Source organism: Phocoena sinus, chromosome 1, assembly GCF_008692025.1.
Source record: "Phocoena sinus isolate mPhoSin1 chromosome 1, mPhoSin1.pri, whole genome shotgun sequence".
Classification (NCBI taxonomy): Eukaryota; Metazoa; Chordata; class Mammalia; order Artiodactyla; family Phocoenidae; genus Phocoena; species Phocoena sinus.
In genome coordinates this window covers 157684197-157699857 of record NC_045763.1, presented here as the reverse complement: position 1 = coordinate 157699857, position 15661 = coordinate 157684197, and the positions used below count along the sequence as shown (strand labels likewise).

Below are 15661 nucleotides of genomic sequence, written 5' to 3'. Positions count from 1 at the left end.
AAAATAGGATGCTAAGAACTGAAGAAGGATATGATGGTGTTCTAGTAAAGAATCACTAGTGAAGAGAAGGGACATGATTGGATGAAGATGAAAGCATTTCTATTCATACAAGGCAAAAAGCTTTGTAAAAAGAACTTGTTTATATTTAATTAAAATACAGATATTACACATTATGCTGAATGGTTTTTTTTCACTTTTAATTTTTTCATTTATGGCATTTATCTGGACTTTGATATTAAGGAATTTATCAAAAGTACTGGCAACTTGGATATACTTTTATCACTGTAGTAGAGAAAATGTCTCAGCTAAGTAGAGCTGATACTTAGGTAAAGTAAATGTACTGATACTTTAAAATTGTTCCTAGAGCATAACTAGTTTTTATTTTAGATTTAACTTAAAATTTATGAAAAAAATAGTTTTGTAGCACATCATATAACCTTTATACTTGTAGAGCCAAAGCAGCATGTGAAAAGTGAAACCATTAATACCTTTGATTTGTATATTTTAAATCCTTTAAAAAATATGTATCACGTAAAATGATTAGGAATTAGCATTAAAGCTTTGATTCATGGGTTATTTCTACCAACATAAGTTTCATCAAAAAGTAAATACAGGTATATTTTAAATTTAAGTAACTCAATTCATTTGACATCAGCTGTTTCAAAACATGAGAAAATAGTAGGAAATTTGTGTTTCAGTAAAACTCTATAAAGTTTACTTTGAATTTTAAATCAAGAAGAAGCTATTGAGAATCAACTCATCTTTTATAGATTGTATAATGATTTCTTAATAGAGAACTAATATTTTCTTACATACTTGCTCACAATATTTCTGTCGAAAATTCCTGGGACAAATGTTTTGTTCCCAAGGACTTTTTCAGGGCTGTAAATCAGTGTTGAGCCAGAACGACTACCGAGATCCTCAGGTTAGGCTCAGTTGATTTCATTATTTAAAAATAGCATCTCATATTGCTTTTGATTTTTGAGGATTGTGTATAAATGAACATTGGGCTGTTTCAGTGGCAGAAATTTTATTAGATAGGATGAACTTTTAAAAACAAATTTATTTGTTCTGATACCAGACTGAAGTCACTATCATGCTTTATTCATAATTAAAATTAAGTTTAATAGTTAGCTAGTCTACAAACTGTTACACCTTGTAGTTGAAAACTGTTTAATTAAAATGCCACAGCAATAGAAAGAACATTTTACCATGAATTGAGACTGGAACTAAGAAACAGAATTTATCTGCCCAAAGTTCTTTTTTCTAACCAGAGAAATTGATTTGGAAAAGCAAGTAGTGAAATATCCAAGTTTAAGAAATGACTATAAACTCAGGAGGTATAGTAAAATGCTGCAGTAATCAAGATAAACTTCAGAAGGAGGTAATATATCTCCAGATAGCCAGAGATGTAGCAGGTAAGCAAGCCTAAGTTCATTTATTTTACAATTATTTATTAAATGTCTCCCACATGCCAGGCATAGTCCCTGCAGTCTGCGGTACAGTACTAAATAAAACAGACCACAGTTTCTGTCCTCCTGGAGCTTATACTTTAATGGGGTTGGAGGGAACTGACAGCACGCACAAAAAGGATAATAGAGGGCGATAAATTCTGTGGAGAAAAAGTGTGAATAGGAGACAGAGAGCTACTGCTGGTGAGTGAGAAGTTATAATTTTAAAAAGGCTGGGCTTCCCTGGTGGCGCAGTGGTTGAGTCCGCCTGCCAATGCAGGGGACACGAGTTCGTGCCCTGGTCCGGGAAGATCCCACATGCCGCGGAGTGGCTAGGGCCGTGAGCCATGGCCGTTGAGCCTGCGCGTCCAGAGCCTGTGCTCCGCAACGGGAGAGGCCACAACAGTGAGAGGCCCGCATACCGCAAAAAAATAAATAAATAAAAATAAAAAGGCTACTCATGAAGACTTCACTAAGAAGCCAGCAATGGAGCAGGTAAAGACGCTGGCCTTATGGATCTATCCGGGGAAACTGCTCTTCAAGCAGATAGAAGAGTTAAGTGCAAGACTTAAACCAGGAGCATGTTTGCCATATTTGAGGAACAGCCTTAGAAGTCAGTGTGGCTGGAGCCAGTGAAGAGTAGGAGAATATGGGGAGCCAGAGTGTATCACCCTAAATAGGCCACTATAAGAATTTTGGTTTTTTATTTTAAGTGAAATGGGGAGCCATTAGAGGGTTTGATCAAAGGAGCGATGTGATAATGACTTACATGTTTAAAAGAATCCTCTGGTTACTCTTTTTCAGAGACTAAGGGGTTAAGTGGGCAGCGGTGAAAAGAGGGAGACCAGTTAGGAGGCTGTTACAGTAGTTGGCAGTAGTTCCAAGTGAGCAATAATGGAGGTTTGGACCAGGGTGACAGAAGCAGAGGTAGTGAGAAATGATAGAATTCTGTACATATGTTGAAGATGGAGCCAGTAATATTCTTGATTAGACTGGATGTAGACTAAGGGAAAAGAGTCAAGGATGAACCCAAGACTGTACAGTTGATTTAAGCAATTAGAAAAGTGAAGTCAGACAGCATATCCTGTGGGTAGAGCAGATATTGTGGAGAAAATGGGAAGAATATTCCCCCAAATCCATTTAAATTTGGTTTAATTGAATTTGGTTTAATCGAATTTTGCTGTTACTGTTTACTTTTTGATTTCTGCTGTCTTTATTAATTTCTTCTAGGTGAAAGCTGAGATAATTCAAGGATCTTTCTTTTCTAATATAGGCATTTAGTGCTATAAAATTTCCCCTAAGTACAGGCATACCTTGGAGATATTATGGTTTCAGTTGCAGAGCCCTGCAATATTGCAAAAAGCCAGTCACACAAATTTTTTGGTTTCTCAGTGAGTATGAAAGTTATGTTTATGAACAACATTGGAGTCTATTAAGTGTGCAATAGCATTATGTCTAAAAAATTTGTATATACCTTAATTTAAACATACTTTATTGCTAAAAAATGTTAACTATCATCTGAGCCTTCAGCGAGTCCTGATCTTTTTACTGGTGCAGGGTCTTGTCTCAGTGCTGACGGCTGCTGACTGATCAGGGTGGTGGCGGCTGAAGGTTGGGGTGGCTGTGGCCATTTCTTAGAATAAGACAACAGTGAAGTTTGTCACATCGATTGACTCTTCCCTTCAAGAACAATTTTTCTGTAGTACACAATGCTGTTTCATAGCATTTTCTCCACAGTAGAACGTCTTTCAAAATTGGAGTCAGTCCTCTCAAATCCTGTTGCTGCTTTATCAACTGAGTTTATGCATTATTCTGAATACTTTGTTGTCATTTCAAAATCTTCACAGCATCTTCATGAGGAGGAGTTTCCATCTCGAGAAACCATTTTCTGGGACTTCACTGGTGGTCCAGTGGTTAAGACTCTGCACTTCCAGTGCAGGGGGTGCAGGTTCGATCCCTGGTCAGGGAAGTTCTGCATGCCGGACGGTGCAGCCAAAAAACAAACAAAAAGAAACCACTTTCTTTGCTCCTTCATAGGAAGCAACTCCTCATGCGTTCAAGTTTTATCATGAGATTGCAGCAATTCACTCACATCTTAAGGCTCCACTTCTAAATTCTAGTATTCTTGCTGTTTCCACCACATCTGCAGTTACTTGTTGCACTGAAGTCTTGAACTGCTCAAAGTCACCCATGGGGGTTGGAATCAACTTCTTCCAAACTCCTGTTAATGTTGATATTTTAATCTCTTCCCATGAATCATGAATGTTCTTAACAGCATCTGGAATGGTGAGTCTTTTCCAGAAGGTTTTCAACTGACTTTTCCCAGATCCATCAGAGGAATCACTGTATATGGCAGCTTTATGAAATGTATTTATTCAATAATAAGACTTGAAAGTTGAAATAGCTCCTTGATACATGGGCTGCAGAATGGATGTTGTTAGCAGGCATGAAAACAATGTTAATCTTGTACATCTCCATCAGAGCTCTTGCATTGTCATGGAGTAGAAATATTTTGAAAGGAATCTTTTTCTGAGCATTAGGTCTCAAACAGTAGGCTTAAAATATTCATTAAATCATGTTGTAAACAGATGTGCTGTCATCCACGCTTTATTGTTCCACTGACAGAGCACAGACAGAGTAGATTTAGCATAATTCTTAAGGGCCCTAGGATTTTCAGAATGGTAAGTAAGCATTGGCTTCAACTTAAAGTCACCAGCTGCATTAGCCCCTAACAAGAGAGTCATCTTGCCCTTTTAAGCTTTGAAGCCAAGGCATTGACTTCTTCTCTCTAGCTATGAAAGTCCTAGAGGGCATCTTCTTCCAAAGAAGACTGTTTTGTCTACACTGAAAATCTGTTGTTTATTGTAGTCACCTTCATTATAATTCTTAGCTAGATCTTCTGGATAACTCGCTGTAGCTTCTACATCAGCACTTGCTGCTTCACTTTGCAATTTTATGTTATGGAGACAGCTTCTTTTCCTTAAACCTCATGAACCAACTTCTGCTACCTTCACACTTTTCTTCTGTAGCTTCCTCACCTCTCTCAGCCTTCATTGAAGAGAGTTAGGGCCTTGCTCTGGATTAGACTTTGGCCTAAGAGAATGTTGTGGTCTGATCTTTTCAGACCACTCATACTTACTCCATGTTAGCATGAGGCTATTTAGCTTTCTTATCATTCATGTGGTCACTAGAAGAGCACTTTTAATTTCCCTCAAGAACTTTCCCTTTGCATTCACAATTTGGCTGACTGGCACACGAGGCCTAGCTTTGGTTCTGTCTTGGCTTTTGACATGCCTTCCTCACTAAGTTCAGTCATTTCTAGCTTTTAACTTAAAGTGAAAGATGTGTGACTCTTCATTTCACTTGAATATTTAGAGGTTATCGTAGGGTTATTAATTGGCCTAATTTCAATGTCATTGTGTCTTAGGGAATAGGGAGGCCTGAGGAGAGGAATGGAACGGCCAGTTGGTAGACCAGTCAGAACTTGCACAACATCTGTCAATTAAGTTCACCATCTTACATGGGTGAGGTTCATGGTGCCCCAAAACGATTACAATAGTAACATCAAAGATCACTGATGACAGATCACCATAATAAATATAAAAATAATGAAAACGTTTGAAATACCGTGAGAATTACCCAAATGTGATACAGAGACACAAAGTGAGCAAGTGCTGTTAAAAAAATGGCTCTGATAGACTTGCTGGGTGCAGGGTTGCCACATACCCTCAGTTTGTGAAAAACAATATCTGCAAAGCACAATAAACGGAAGTGCAATAAAACAAGGTATGCCTGTACTGCTTTAACATGCAAGATAGTTTCTAGTTTCTCTTTTGATCTTTGCATCATTGGGTTATTTAATCTTTGTTACTTAGTTTCTAAATATTTGGAGATTTTTCCCAGAGGCTTTGTTATTAATTTCTAATTTAATCCCATAGTGGTCAGGAACATACTATGTATATCTCAAATCCTGTCCTGTCACCCAGAATATATCTAGTCTATCTGGGTAAATATTCTCTATGTACTTGAAAAGAATGTGCATTCTACTGTTTTTGGTTGGAGTATTCTATGTCAGGCCAGGTTAGTTGGTAGTGTTGTTCGCATCTTCTGTATTATACTGATTTGTTGTCTACTTGTTCTATCAATTTTTGAGAAAGAGATATTGAAATCTTGGGCTATAATTGGGTTTGTTTCTCCTTGCAGAAGTTTTTGCTTCATGTAATTTGAAGCTCTGTTATTAGTTATGTAAACATTTAGAATTATTGTGTCCTCTTGATGAGTTGATCCCCTTTATAAAATGACCTGCTTTGTCTGTGATAATAATATTTTTTGCTCTGAAATCTGGTTTGTCTAGACATTCGTTTTGGATTGGTGTTAGCCTGGAATATCTCTTGCATTCTTTTACTTTTAACATATTGTCTCTACATTTGAATTAGGCAGCATATAGTTGGTCTTACTATTTCATTCAATCTGATCATTTCTGCCTTCATTTGGGGATTTAGAGCATTCACATTTAATGATGTGGTTAGACTTAAATCTATCATCTAGATATTTGTGCTCGATTTGCCCCATTTTTTTTTCTTTTTCTCTTAATTAATTTTGGATTATTTGAACCTTTTTTAGGATTTCATTCTGTCTCCTTTGTTAGCTTATTACTGTAGCACTTTTTAAATATTTTAGTGGTTGTTTTAAGATTTATAATTTTATCCTTAATTTTAAGCTGTATCTTCAAATGACATTATACCACTTCACGTATAGTATAAGAGCGTTACAGTAGTATACTTTCATTTCTTCTGTTCTGACCTTTGTGCTATGGTTGTCATACATTTTATTTTTATATATGTTACAAATCCCATTCTACACTGTTATCAGTAAAACATCAGTTATCTTTTAAAGAGATTTAAATAATAAGAAAAATATCTTAAGATTTTTATGGCCATTGTACTCTTATATCTTAAACCAATGTAGCTACCATTTCTTATGTTCTTCATCCTTTTTTATAGATCCATGTTTTCATCTAGTATCATTTTCTCTGTAAAGAACTTCCTATAATATTTCTTATAGTATGGCTTTGCTGGTGATGAATTATTTCATCTTTTTTATGTCTGGAAAAGCTTCACTTTAGTTACTGGAAGTTACTTTTTTTTATTTTTTATTTTTTTTGCGGTACGCGGGCCTCTCACTGTTGTGGCCTCTCCCATTGCGGAGCACAGGCTCCGGATGCGCAGGCTCAGCGGCCATGGCTCACGGGCCCAGCCGCTCCACGGCATGTGGGATCTTCCCGGACCGGGGCACGATCCCGTGTCCCCTACATCGGCAGGCAGACTCTCAACCACTGCACCACCAGGGAAGACCACTGGAAGTTATTTTTGCTGGGCATAGAATTCTAAATGACATTTCTTTTCTTTCAGTTACTTTAAAGTTGTTGCTCCACTCACTGTATTCTCACTTGCATTGGTTCCCTTTTCCCCTGGTTTTGAGCAGTTTCATTATAATGTGCCTTTGTGTAGTTTTCTTTATGTTTCTTGTGCTTGAGGATTTTTGAGCTTCTTGGATATGTGGGTTAATACTTTTAATCAAATTTAGAAAAAATTTCAGCCATTATTTCTTCAGATCTTTTTTTTCTGTCCTCCCTATTTTTTTTCCGAAGACTTCAAGTAAATGTATATTAGGCTACTTGAAGTTGTCTCCTAGCTTACTGAGGCTCTAGTTATTATTTTTTAATAATTATCTGTTCTCTCTGCATTTCAATTTGGGTTATTATTGTTTACTAAACTTTTCTTTGGCTGTGTCTAATCTGCAATTAACCCATCCAGTATAGTTTTCAGCTCTAGAAGTTCAATTTGGATTTTGTTTTTGGTATCTTCCAAGTCTCTACTTATTTTTTTTAAACAATATAATAACTGTGTTAACATGTTTGTTGACATCTGTGTCAGTTCTGGGTCAGTTTGGGGTTCTTTTTGGGGTTTTTTTTGTTTGTTTTTTTTTTGCTGTATACGGGCCTCTCACTGTTGTGGCCTCTCCCGTTGTGGAGCACAGGCTCCAGACGTGCAGGCTCAGCGGCCATGGCTCACGGGCCTAGCCGCTCTGCGGCATGTGGGATCTTCCCGGACCGGGGCACGAACTCGCGTTCCCTGCTTCGGCAGGCAGACTCTAAACCACTGTGCCACCAGAGAAGCCCCTGGGTCAGTTTTGATTGATTTTTGCATTCACTGTAAGTTTTGACTGAATGGCAGACATTGTGAATTTTTACCTTGTTGAGTATTATATGTATTTTTGGATTCCTATAAATATTTTTGAGCTTTGTTCTGGGAAACAGGTTACTTGGAAACAATTTCATTATGTTGAGTCTTGCTTTTAAGATTTGTTAGGCTTCTAAGATTAGTCTGGGGTTAATTAATTCCCCACTACAGAGGCAAGGTCTTTCTGTGTACTCTGCTATAGGGGTCAGCAAAACTATTGGTAAATCTGACTCTCAGGCTGTATTTGTAAATAAAGTTTTATTGGCACACAGCGATATACACTCACATATTTCTATGGCCGCTTTTATACTACCACAGCAGAGTTGAGTAGTTGCAACAGAGATCATATGGCCCTTAAAACCTAAAATGTTTACTGTCTGCCCCTTTTTAGAAACAATTTGCCAATCCCTGCTTTATCCAGTGGCTCGTGATACATGAGGTTTTCCAGCTTGGCTGTTGTAATTAGACACTATTTCTGGCCCTACTTGAGCACTGGGCACTCCAATACTTTCAAGTGGTTCTTGTCCCAGTCGTTTCTCAAATGAATGTGCTGATCAGTATTCAGCTGAATACTTGAGCAAGTCCCTGTAACAGTCTCTGGAATTCTATCTCTGTGAAGCTCTCTTCTCTTCAGTAGTCAATCCCATGAACCTTGGTCTCCCTAGACTCTCAACCCTCTGTCTTCCACAGCTCAGAGAGTCTGCCAGGTTCTGCCTGGATTACCCATTCTTGCAGTGTGACTTGGAAGCTCTCTTAAGGTAGTGAGTTGGGGCAGTGATTGCGCTCACTTTGCTTTGTTCCTCTACACTCAAGACATTGGTCTTTTGTTACCTGGTGTTGATTGTCTTGCAGACCATTGTTCTATGTATTTTGTCTGGTTTTCAGTTGTTTCTTATTTAAAGAAATGTGGAAATAATCTATAAAGATTAATGATTTTTAGTAAGCAAGATTTAAGTAAGCATGTAACTTTTTTCTGGAATTTTTTGAGATATAATTGACATACGACTATAGTTAATATTACTGTATTGTATATTTAGTAACTTATTGACATCATAAGTAATTGTACCTTAGATTGTCATTTTTCTGAACTAACCAAGTTAGAAACAGTTACCTGGGTCCATACCACTAGGAAGATAGTAGCTTTGGAGGGAAAAGCTGAGGTTAGGGCAGTCTCAAAATCTCATAGTCATACCAGAGTTCTCAGGTAAATTCATGACCTAAACAGAAGGATTTTTGAGGGCTTTGGTGCCCCACACAGGAATTTTTTTGTAAGGTAAAGTGTGTGAACCTATGAGTTACACCCCCTTATAAGTTTTCCTTGATCTTAAAAAAATCTAAATCTAAAGAGAATACCCCAGACTAGCCTTGAGGAGTAGCCTTAAAAGCTCTCCCAGGAGAATCTAGAAGCATCAGAAAACACAACAGGCTAAAATCATTTGTTTCCCATTGAAAAAAATAGAAATGGCTTTCAATGTTTTTAAGATGCTGTGTTTAACATTGAAAATGTAAGAATGCTATGAATCTTCTCCAGCTGTTAATAAGTTTCTTGGGGATAAAACAAAGTTACTAGATTTTTACTTTTTATTAGCTATGCTTAGTTATGAACTGTATATTGTCATATATACCAACAAATGTGTATCAGCATATGTACATAACAAAAAAGGAAAATTTTATTGCTTCACAGTTATAGGAAGCAGTGTAAACTGATAGGAAATCCCTGGACCTGGTATTCAATTGACTAGATTGTTATCTTGGGTTCTGCCCCAGTTAGTCCTCAAGTTCCTCTTCTATAGAATGGGAAGGCGGGTTAATGGAATTGAACAGGATATTCCCAAAGCGCTTTACAATTCTAAAAAATTCTGAGTTTTTATTATTTTAATGAGTAGAACTATGGGTCAAATACTCGTTAACAAGTTTACTGCTTGTTATGCATGGAAAGTCTGTTTTTCTCCCACGTGGTAATTAAAGCTTTCTACCCTTGAAGTCATGGGTGCTCTGAATTGGTAAAGACTAGAATTTACTATGTGGTTATAAAAGTCCTTTCATTACGGGGTTAAGTAATGGTGAGAAATGTGACCTCTACTGTTTAGTGAAAGATCTTTTTAATATACAGAGGCATTGTTCTTTTTGGTGTAATAATGAAAGCATTCATTATATCTAGCTTTTGGTTCTAATCTGTATAGAATCAGTTGTTTGATAATGTAGTATGACCCTGTTGAAATTCATGGGGGGAAGGAGTGGTTGTAGTTGCTGTTAAGATCCTAATTATAGCATTTCTTTTGCACTTTCAAGATGAACTTCATTTTATCAATGCTTGTGAAGAAGGAGTAATTGAATTCCTTCAGGATTTACTGTTGGGTAATCACTGATGACGTACTTCTTTTTAGATTTTTGTGATTAGCTATCAATATAATTTGATCCAGCTGCTTTCTCTTTGCGGTCATATTATTGTTAGTGAGAACTGAAAATGTCTTTTGTGCTTCAGTTAATCATCCAGTTATTTGCTTCTTGAAGGCCATGATTACCTAAGTTTAGAATTACTTGCTAGATTTTATTTAGTCTTTAAAAATGAAAAGTTTTATATTTGTGAGCATATTTTAACATTTAATTCTTAAAGGGAATATAGTCATTCTACTGTAACTACCTGTAGAAAATAGGACAATTTCTATATTATCTTTGATTATCAGAATTTTGAAATTATATTCTTCCTTAGCCCTGTTTACATACAAATCTTTTCACTGTAGTACGAGGAGAAATGAGGGTCCCTGAAGAAGCTCTAAAGGTAAAAAGTTTTTACTTATTTCTTTTGTAAATCTACCATTTACTAGGGTTGATTTCACTCATGTATATTTCACTTCCATTTTAAAATGTTCTATAGCACGAGAAGTTTACCATTCAGCTTCAGTTGTCCCAAAAATCTTCAGAATCAGAATTATTGAAATCTGCATGTGCCAAAAGCATAGATTCAAAGGTAGCAGATACCGTGGCAGAAGTGCCGCACAAAGCTACAGAAGCACTGAAATCTGAGGAAAAAGCTATAGGTAAGTTAACCTCTTTCCAAATATCATATATATAGTCAGTTATGAAGAAATTGCATGCTTTGTTCTCAAAAGCTTGGCCATATCCTTATAAAAATAATGATAATAATGACAATTTCAGAGTGGGTTTTAATACAGCCAGTGCTTCATTAGAAAGCATTATAAAACATATAATTATATGGCAGTTGTATGTAGGTGCGTTTAATATGTTTAAATATTTGAAGAAAATACATATATTTTGCCTTACAGTATTTTTATTATTTCATGTTCGCTACTTTTTTTTCTGGATTGTAACTGAAATGAATGAAAAGGAAATGTCCAGTAATGCCTACATCATCATAATTATCGTATTTATAGTATTCCAGGAACTGTAAAAAATATTTTATATAGATAATCCCATTCATACAAAAGCAATTTTTAAAACCGCTAGACATTACCAGATTCCTCAAACATAAATCTGTTAGTCCAGTTAACAACTAGTTTAAATTTAATTACTGTGCAATGCACTTAGGTTTTAAAAAAAAGTAAAAAACGGTCACTTATACCAAAATTTAGTTTTATCCTTCATATTTAGATTTATGAGCCATTTCTATATACCAAAGAGCTAATTACACTTTGACAAAAAGCTATTGGGCTATAGCAGTTTACATTACTTAGATAATAGCCAGTGCAGAATTTCATTTATTTCATCATGTTCAATATTGAATGAGATTCACAAATACTAAGTTATTCAACTTAGAGTACTTTTCACCTATCTAGACTATACAGTTGACCCTTGAACAACACTGCTTTGAACTATGCAGGTCCACTTATATGCAGATTTTTTTTCAGTAGTAAACACTACAATACTACAGGATCCACCTTAGTTGAATCTACGAATGTGGAACTGCATATATGGGGAGACTGTGGATTTGGGAGGCTGACTATAAGTTATACTCAACTTTTCAACTGCAGGGAGGGTTGAGGCTCCTAACCCCATGTTGTTCAGGGGTCAGCTGTACTTTTTCATTTAATAAATCAACTGGGCAATTCTAGCATTCTGCAAAAGCATTTTTTTTTCTGTTTCATATGCTTTAGACAGATTTTTCCCACCTCTTTCCAGATACTTCTGCTATGCCCCGTGGTACTCCATTATATGGGCAGCCGTCATGGTGGGGGGATGATGAGGTGGATGAACAAAGAGCTTTCAAGTCAAATGGCAAGCCTGAAGAGAAAAATCACGAAACTGGAACATCAGGTAAAAAAATCTCAGACTATGACATTAAGTAGGTATTTTAGGAAGAACTTATCATCGAAGCAAAAATCTGACTACCCTTAAAAGAGATGTCTCCCATTCTTTAATATGTTAGAAATAGTTGATGAATGTTTTAATGACATTGTCATTTTAAATTAAATTTATTTATTATGAATGATTCTCTCATAAAGTATTAATTCTAATATCTTTGTAAATCACTTTTATTTAAAATATTTTTCCTTATTTAACTTATTTATGAGGGTGTTAAAACTTGATATATAGTTAAGTAATATAGTTGGGCATTTTAAGTATTTTAAAATAATTTTTTAAATGTTTTAATTAGACCAAAATAGTAAATACAAACTAGTTTTGTGTGTTTTCATTAGATTCACAAACATATAATCATATTTTTAAATGAAAATTTTTTATTATGTTCAAAATGTTGTATGAAGTTTAAAACTTCTTTAAAATCTCAGCGTGCCCAATTTGTTGGGGTATGGTAGCAACAAGATTAGCTGTTCGGCAGCCAGAATGAAGAAATAATTCTGGATCACATTCTCAGATTAATAGTCAAGGAACATAATCTTTTGTTGCTGGAGAAGTTTAGTAATGAACTAAGTGAAAAGCCAGAAAATCAAGATTTCCAGGAAATAAATGGAGCTATCAGTTGTGTGTCACATAAGGACTTGACAAGGACATCAACACTGAAGGATGAACAGCCAGTTTCCGTGATAATAGCAGATAAGGATTAGAACTGGAGGAATTAAATACAGGCACCAGGGAGCAGTATGGAAAGCCAACTTTGACTCTGAGTCAAGGATAGATTCCATCAGAAGTTCTGTCAACTTTCTACCTTTGACCATAATTCTGCAAGGTAAATAAGAGATTTTTCTTAGCTGGAGAATAAGAGCACTGGTTCTTAAATATGCTCTAATTTTACCAGGGTACAAGTCTTAGAAAGCTGGCCTTATCAACTTGATCTTAAAGTGCCCAAAACTGAAAGTTGTGAACTTTGCAAATAAATTCCCATCTCAGTTTCCTTGTTTCTGTGGCCAACACGTTTCTTCATGTTCAAGCTCAGAAACTTAGTATTATTTAGCATACCCTCAAATGCAAATAATAGAAATGCCACCTGAGACTAAACAGGAAGGAAATCTACTGGCTTGAATAAATAACTGAACCTCTTCAGGATTGGTTAATGCAGCATCTCAGTGGTGTCATCAGCTAGCTATTTTCTCTCAGACTCTCTGCCCTTCTATTCACAGTGGCTGCATACTGAGGGAGTTTCCCCTCGTACTCATATGCTGCTTGCCAGTAGCAGTTGGAGTGCATGCTACTTTGATCACATCCAGTGGGAAATAGCAAAGATCGCTTCTAGAAGAACCCCTGGAAACCTTCCCTAAAGTTTTCAACACATTTGTCATCTCATTGGCCTCTCGTGGGTTCAGGAGTAGGTCCCCTGCTTATTTCTGAACCAATCCCTGGCAAGGGTTATGAGATTATCCTTAAGCCAATCGTACCCATCCTGAAGCTGAATATGGGGTTAGTTTTCCCCTAAGGCACATGAGCTGTATCAGGGAAGAGTTAGAGATACCTGGGAATGTTGGAGTTCTTTTAGGAGGGAGGAATGGGAAATGGATTTTGGAAGGCAGTCAAGAATGTCTACTTTATATGAAATCTTTGTGTCTTCCCTTCCTTTCACCTCATCTATTATATTGCCTACTTCTGTTGCCCTTTTTTTCCATTGAATCATAATTGAACTATTTCCAGTTTCAACCCTTCTGCAGTTCATTTTGTATAATAAATCTAAGCTGCCGTTTTTTTCCTTTCTTTAAGAAACTACAGTAGCTTCCTTTTGCTTGCCAAATAGATATTATGTCAAAGCTCTCTCTAATTTTGTCCCACTTTCTTAGCCTTGTATCCCACTACCAATTGTTCAGTGCTCTCTCCCAGTGCATTTCCACATAAATTAGACTAATTCTTGCCTGCTCTTCTCCCACAGACATGTATACACATAAATCAGGTAATATAAAATTCTAAAGGGTATGTCTGTTTATATGTATTGCTAATATGTAACACTTTCCTTCAGTATTTTGTGTGTATGCCTTCTCATCTAAACTATAAGTTCCTTCAGGGATCACATATTATATTATCATTGTGTACTAGAGCCACCTAGGAGAAAGAGAGAGAGGGAGAGAGAGAAGGGGAGGGGGAGAGAGAGAGGAAGGAAGGGAGAGAGGGGAGAGTGAGAAAAAAAAATGTACTAATAATTGGTGGTTAACTTAGAAGAAAACACAGCAGAATTTAACTGTTGCCAAATTCTGAAAATAATTGTGATACTGAGTTTATCTAGCCATTAAAGATCCTTCCACCCTCACACACAAAACAACTTTTGAAATCTGAAATACATATCTTCTAGAATACAATCAATGTAATTACAATAAATGTAAATACAGTAAATGTAAATTTTGTCCTGGAGACAGAACCATGACTTATTAACAACAGCTAACACTTCAGTGGTGCTTGCTTTATCAAGACACTCTTCTTAGTGCCCTGCATATGTTTAATCATTTAATTCTCTCACAGAAATACCTAAAAGTAGTTACTGTTATCATCCCCATTTTATAAATAAGGAAACGGCGGCAAGGTGATGTGAATTTATTCACAAGGTCACCCTGCTAGCAAATAGTGTAGCTGGGATTTGAACCCAGGTACCTGACTCTCGAGTCCATGCTCTTAACCACAAACAGTTAACATTTCAGCAGTCATTACACACACACACACACACACACACACACACACACACACAGTCACTCCAAAAGAATATACTTCATAGGGTATAAAGATTAAAACAAGCACTCCAAAAACAAATTGACATAAAAAATTGATCTCTCATACCTAAGTGTAATGAAATGAATTTCAAACTGTGAAGCATCCAGTAGTAATTTCATCCATGTGAATGAAACTAAATTCTTAAATGATTACCAGCTTGTGTCACGTGCCTCACTGAGTATCTTTTCTGCCAGATGACAAAAGCTGTCTCATAATCTTGGGATTATTTTTGAGTTAGAAGGAATTAAGTGAGGTACGTCTTTTGTTAAGTAGCTTGAAGCATTCTGTCAGATTCAGCTGATTAAAAGCCTTAATGAGAGTCTCATTTGCTTTCTTATATTAGTATGAGGATGTTATTGTTTCAGATTTATCATTTGTAGTTTTTTAAAATATAGGGTGAGAGAAACAGTTTACTAATCTGAAATAATTTCTGATGCCAGAAGATATTGTAGAATCAAATTTGAAAATGTATATTGAATGCTATTTCACTTGGTCATTTTGAAATTAAGGTTTTTTTAGTGTTTCAGATTATGAAATATAAATGATTAGTTTATTTGTGCTCTAAGCATGCTTTTTTGGTAAAAGCAAAAAGTGATTTGCTTCTTGGTTACCAATTCTTAGAATGTAAAATCTTAGTATTTATTTTGAAAGGTGAACATTCCAAAAAGGATAATAGAGAATCTACTACCTAGTAACTTTCTGTGTCCCTTTCTGTGGGTCCATGTGTATCCAGAATCTCCTACCAATTTACCTTAAAGCCCAAAGAACCCTAGAAGCAAATATTAGAGCAATCAAGTTCTCCTGAAATTGTGTGAATATTTGAGTCCTATTAAAGGAGAATTTATCCTCATTTTAGTTCAGGTA

General features: G+C 36.0%; 1 protein-coding gene across 17 annotated transcripts in view; it reads left to right on the top strand.

Moving 5' to 3' along the window:
- CEP170 (centrosomal protein 170) overlaps positions 1 to 15661 on the top strand; it is a 149007-nt gene that overhangs the window by 66991 nt on the left and 66355 nt on the right. For all 17 annotated transcript variants that reach the window (XM_032628800.1, XM_032628794.1, XM_032628707.1 and 14 more), the window contains 3 exons: positions 10417 to 10475; positions 10572 to 10734; positions 11834 to 11968. In XM_032628800.1, the coding sequence (XP_032484691.1) occupies positions 10417 to 10475; positions 10572 to 10734; positions 11834 to 11968 (357 nt within the window). The remainder of the gene's footprint in view (positions 1 to 10416; positions 10476 to 10571; positions 10735 to 11833; positions 11969 to 15661) is intronic.